At 33.5% G+C, this 6172-nt stretch overlaps 1 protein-coding gene across 1 annotated transcript; it reads left to right on the top strand.

Annotated features, from left to right (window-relative positions):
• Positions 1-1962: 1962 nt before the first annotated feature.
• On the top strand, positions 1963-5079 carry LOC111913008 (lipid phosphate phosphatase delta). Its single transcript, XM_023908727.3, has 8 exons — positions 1963-2340; positions 2563-2658; positions 2761-2835; positions 2935-3059; positions 3165-3268; positions 3350-3478; positions 3603-3718; positions 4556-5079. Exons 1-8 carry the CDS (start codon positions 2176-2178, stop codon positions 4967-4969), a joined length of 1224 nt encoding a protein of 407 aa, XP_023764495.1. The 5' UTR covers positions 1963-2175; the 3' UTR covers positions 4970-5079.
• Positions 5080-6172: the final 1093 nt, after the last annotated feature.

The raw sequence follows: 6172 nt of genomic DNA, 5'->3' as shown, positions 1-6172 counted from the left end.
TTTGCAACGATGTAACCTTTTAAATTATATTTATGATGGTTGTGGTTACTTTCTTCACTATGATTATGATACTGAACATGACGTCCTCCGCCCCCAAACGATTCCACCGTTCCGGTTTGGGGGTGTGACAGTATGTGTAGATACATGAAAAGGAGTTACCTATGTGATTGTGAAGTGTAGCCGCATTTCAAAAGGTTGTGGACTTGACCTTGATATGATCACTAGCGGATTGGGACACACGACTTTATAATAGTGTCAAGTTGTATTTTGCTAGAAATTCAATAAACTAGTATGTATTTTACTTTCTAGTATTCAAATGGGTTGATGAGTTCAATTTTTAGAGCACTATGATTCTCGAGTATTTTCAAGTGTATGATACTAAGTGGAAATTCAATTGTTTCGATATTTTCATTATGCTTTAGTTTGGTTTTGTTTTGATAAGGTTATGTTTGTTCAAGGTTTACACTAAAACAGGGGAGGATTGTTGGTGATTTTAGTGTCAGCATGTCATTTATGTAATTGGAACTAACATGTAAGCTAAGAGGCTTCATAATTTGTAGTCTAATATATATACGGGTTTGTGCAGAGTGCACACATGTATAGGATCGAATTAGAAGTAGGTTCGACGACAAGTCAGGGGTCCACGTGCAGCGCCCTTTTGGCGAGGTCTAGGGGCAGCGCCACTAGCGGGGTCCAAGGGGTAGATCCCCTGGCTAGGGTCCCACTTCTGGAGATGGAAAACCCTAAATCCTCATTAAATTTCGGATTTCCTGTGGGTGATTATGGTAAAACTGATGAAATTTGTGGGAAAAACGAATTTTACATATGGGAACATAGTGGGAAAAACGAATTCTTGATGGTGATTATGGTAGAACTGACGAAATTCGTCAGTTTTGGAAACCCTAAATCCTCATTAAATTATGAATTTCTTGGTTTGCTTCCAAAGCAATCCATGACGGCCAACCCTAAGAGGCAAACCCTAAATCTCGTTTATTATATAAATGACTATTCTCTTTGAGAAGAGGTACACAATTTTTAGCTCTCTTTTTTTTTCAGATAAACATAGAATCCTTCTAGCAATTTGGCTTACGATTTCTGTACCTAGATTCATAAGTGTCCTCTTGGTTTATCGTATGCTGGATTTCTTGCAACTCATACATAGGGTAGAAATATCAGTTTGAAAAGTGTTCACACGATCTAAGGGGTATCCAGATCTCCTACATAAACCCTAAATCTTCCAACAACCATAAGGACTATTTTTATAGTTTTGTCTTTCTTTTCCTTTTCAATCAGCAAAAAATGGATGAATGATTTTGAGAGGGAGATCCTAATCATTTATTTTCATTCCTAAAAATAATCAAGAATACTTGTCTCTTTAATGCAACTCCAACAATTTCACTAAAAAACACTATATAAAATGGTGTATTTTTAACATCAACTTTTTTTTTCAATACAACCACACTAACAACTTACCCTAAACATATTTTTTAATATTATAACATAAAATAAAATAATTATTAATGTTGTCATAGTTATAAAAACTAATCAAATTAGTATTAAACAATTCAAAAAAGTATTTTAATATGATGAATAGTGTTATACAAAATATAGAGGTTACTATATAATTCATCATTTTTCTATTGAGTTTAGTGTCTATTAAAATGTATTTTCACGACAAAACAATAATTTTATGTATCCATTGGAGTTGGTCTTCACAATCATTTCCTTCGCATCCTTACAATAACTCGAGCATATGGTGTTCAATATATAACTAAAGCACCTAACTTTTATTTATTGTTTAATTTAGTTTTCTAAAAGGGGTTTAGTGCAAATTCACTCTAAGTACGAGGGTATGATGCAGACTATCCATTATCCGAAGGCCCTACCCGAGTACTTGGCGACAACTAGGCTACTACTTGGTCAAATTATATGTGCCAAAGAATTGGGTCAAATGGAACCATTTTTATTCGTAGGAAAACAGGTGTTATCTTGGAATGTTCCTAACATGGCTGTCAACCGAACTTTTCTGCATAACAAAACTCGAACCAAGTCTAGTCCAATTGCGATCTTTCTCAAGTTACATTTATAATTCAAATTTCATTAGAAATCGTTGCTCATCTTCTTTGATCCCTTAAATTTCGTAAGTTTAGGGAACAAAGAAAAACATAGAGAAAAATGGAAACCTTAATACCCACATGGCAAGCTTCGGTTTTGGGTGGGGTTTTGGCATGGATTGTGGTGTCTTCGATGTTCAATGTGACGCGCATAATTAGATCTTTAACCCAACCATGGGTGTCGAGTTGCGTAATCTCCGGTATTCCAATTATTCTCCAGATCCAGGTATGCGCACCATGTGTTTGATCATATGACAATAACAAGTTTGACATTTTCAATTACCCGTATCCATTCATCTCATCAATTTATGACTTTTTCAAAAAAAATTGAACTGAATTATTACTTTCTGCTTGAATCTTTCATGCGTATTTGCAGAAAGCCCCCATGTCACTAATCTCATCTTGTTTTTCATCGTGCTGAATTCTTGATCAATTACATATTTTGCAGAAATACCAGCATCCGTTTTTGGATGCGTTATTCACTGGTTTATCTTGTCTTGTTTCCGTCCCTTTCTATACCGGCTTCCTTCCCTTGCTATTCTGGGTAATTAAGTAATTTCACTTCTTCTATATGAAATTTCTAAATAAAGACATTATCCCTCTGAATAATGCAATAAATCGGTGATTATATTATATTATATTATAGAGTGGACATGGGAAACTCGCAAGGCAAATGACACTTCTAATGGCAGTTTGTGATTACGCAGGCAACTGTATAAAGGTATACAATCAAAATCTTTCTTGATTACATTCCTTCTGAATGCTATTTTGGGTTTATATTTATGATTTATCTTTCTTGAACATTTTCTATATCTTCTAGGATGTAGTGTCAGCTCCTAGACCCAAATCTGTGAGGATACTCACTGTAACTTCAGATGAAAAAGATTTTGCCATGGAATACGGATTGCCTTCTTCACATACTCTTAACACAGTCTGCTTATCAGGGTATGTAATGTAATAATAATATGACTTAATCCATTTTTCAACCTTTTTCCATTTGACTTAATCCATTAAGTTATTATAATTATAATCTCTTTTTGGGATTTTCAGGTACCTCTTCCATTACATCTTGTCATACAATGAAACCTCAAATGCATATTTTCATCTTCTAGGATTTGCATTCGTTTGCGTGTTTGTAGGTCTTATTGGATTAGGTAAGTTTGAAAAAAATTTCTTATTGCCCCCTTTATCTTTTAATATATTTAATTAACTTGATTTCTTAATCTTTTTTTTAGGAAGAATATATCTTGGAATGCATAGTGTGATTGACATCATTTTTGGTCTTTTTCTTGGATTGGCAATACTTGCATTTTGGCTTTGTGTCCATGAACATGTTGACAAGTTTGTAGTTTCAGGACAAAATGGTACGTGACATGACATAACAGATTGTACTGTGTTTGTGTTTCAGACTGATGTGATTGGGACAATAATTGTGTAAAAGACGTAAATGCCCTTGTCATCATACTAATGTGTAGTTATGTTTTGCAGTTACATCCTTTTGGGCTGCACTTAGCTTCTTGTCACTATATGCGTATCCAACACCAGAGCTTCCAACTCCAAGCTTTGAGTATCACACTGCGTTCACAGGCGTTGCTTTGGGAATTGTAAGAATATAAATTTACTAACTTCCATTTCTATAAGAGTAAATTACATGAATGGTCCCTATGGTTTGGGTTAATTTGCACGTTTGGTCCCTAACTTATTTTTTTTTAATTCGGAAGGTCCCTATAGTTTGTTTTTGTTGCGCGCTTGGTCTCTGTCTTACCTAAAAAGACTATTTTACCCTTGATTTTTTAATTTATTTAAATAAACACACCCCAACCCCACTTCCACGTTACATTATCTCACCTTACCTACCCTATCTTATTTAAATAAATAAAAAAATCAAGGGCAAAATAGTCTTTTTAGGTAAGACAGGGATCAAGCACGCAACAAAAACAAACTATAGGGACCTTCCGAGTTAAAAAAATAAGTTAGGGACCAAACGTGCAAATTACCCCAAACCATAGGGACCATTCGTGTAATTTACTCTTTCTATAAAGAATACAACCATTCCATTTTGAATTTCCCCATGAAAATTTTATTATTAGAAAAGTTTTTAACTTGTAATCACCTATTTACTCATCATCATTAAGAATGTTAATGGTGTTAGATTTAGGTTCAATGATTCTTCAAGTGTATTTTAGAAATAATGAAATTTGTAGATTTAATATTTTATCGATTGAGTCACTTAACTTTTTAGGGTTTAATCACTGCAACAAATAGTTAAGTGACTAAATCGATAATACGGTGAAAGTACATTTTTCCTTTTAGAAATCTTCCCAATTTCACAAGTGGAAATTTGTTTTTAATGAGAGAAAGATGCTAAAAGTAACAAATTTGTATGTATAATCATGTGAATACATTGATTAATCTAATTCTATTATATTAATATTATCCAGGTGACTGGGGTCCAACAAACATATGATAACTTCCACCATGAACATGTGCCACGTGTATTCACTTCTCAACTACCAATAGCTGCCTTTTGTTGTAGGATCCTAGTTGGCATCCCCACCATACTCCTAGTGAAATTTTGTAGTAAAGCTCTTGCAAAATGGATTCTACCAATTACAGCAAATGCATTAGGGATTTCTATAAAATCTTCAGGATATGTCCCGGGTTTGACTGGTTCTTCCATGGTCAAAAAGTCAAACGAAGTCAAACAGTCAAATGGGTATCTTCAGAAAATGTTGTTTTTTAGTAATCAAGATTCGTTCGATGTGGATACAGGAATAAGGTTGCTTCAGTATGCTGGTCTTGCTTGGTCTGTGGTGGATCTTGTTCCTTCAATCTTTTCTCAACTCAATTTGTAATCATAATTCTTTGGTTTTTTTTAGGTGTAGTTAACAATAGTTGATATATGTAGACATTAATGTATATTGTTTGTTTGAATTTATGTAATATAATTCAAGTATTTTTGTAATTGATATCATCTTGATACAAGAAGTTTAAGTTAAAAACATTAAGTTTCCAAATGTTAGAAACTAAAATATAGATATGCATCATATCATATTATCATTCATTTGTTGTTAGTTTCGTCCATCAATTAAAATCGATAATGTTTTTATTCCTAGTCGTCGCTAATTTTATCGTTATTTTCTTCACCTCTTTTGCTTCCATCCATTTTTTTTTATCTTTCTCCTTCCTTTTCTAGATAACGTCTGCCTTTTTTCAAACTTTCCACATACATCGCCTCAAGATATTGTAACTATACTCATGTTTCCATCTTTAATACGCTTCAGAGGATAGTTGTATATCTGAACTTAACATGTGTGAAACCCTAGAAACAAATTTTTCAGGAACCGACACTTTATTGTGTTCGACTGATTGTTGACATGTACTCAGATTAATTAGTAATTAGCAGTTGAAGATAATTGAAGATAGAAAAGACATTTAAAAGGTGTGAACTATCACAACCAATCAATGGACATCTTATTATCACATTTCATATCAAGCGACCGCCCAACATGCCACCTCATTACCCTTATATATCTTCTTGGGAAGAACTTTGGGCGCCCAAAAATTGTGGAGTTGGGACTAGAGGCACATGGAGATGAGGATAATGAATGAACTCTATCCTTTTTAGTTTTATTTTTGGTTTGATTTATTTAGTTTGTTTTTATTTTGGTGTGTTTTATTTATGTTTGGTTTGTTTTATTTTGAGCATGTTACCGAATGATATGATGTTTGTTTTCTTGTTTCAATCGAGGATTTTTATTTATTTTTTATGATCACAAAGTTATTTAATAGTAATAAAAAATATATTTGTGAGAGTTTAGAGTTTAAAATCGAAGACCACAAATTTTGTTAAGTGTGGGGTGCTATTGGAGTGAGCTTGAGAGTTAGAGAGAATTTACAAAAGAAAGCAAAGGTCTTGAAATGGATCTTAGGTCATTGAGAACTAAAATGAAGTGTTCACATCAAGAGCATTTATCGAGCACCTATTATGTGAAGACCCAATTTCACGATGTGACCTTTCCTTTGTCGCGTCATGACCAACTTGTATATCACGATTG

Source organism: Lactuca sativa, chromosome 2 (assembly GCF_002870075.4).
Source record: "Lactuca sativa cultivar Salinas chromosome 2, Lsat_Salinas_v11, whole genome shotgun sequence".
Classification (NCBI taxonomy): Eukaryota; Viridiplantae; Streptophyta; class Magnoliopsida; order Asterales; family Asteraceae; genus Lactuca; species Lactuca sativa.
The sequence above is the reverse complement of the archived record's forward strand: the minus strand, read 5'-3'. Positions and strand labels throughout refer to the sequence as shown.

Coding starts and splice junctions, on each gene's coding strand:
- LOC111913008 (XM_023908727.3), top strand. CDS start 2,176: ATGGAAACCTTAATACCCACATGGCAAGCTTCGGTTTTGGGTGGGGTT. Junction 2,836..2,934: donor ACGCAGGCAACTGTATAAAG/GTATACAATCAA, acceptor TATATCTTCTAG/GATGTAGTGTCAGCTCCTAG. Junction 3,719..4,555: donor CAGGCGTTGCTTTGGGAATT/GTAAGAATATAA, acceptor AATATTATCCAG/GTGACTGGGGTCCAACAAAC.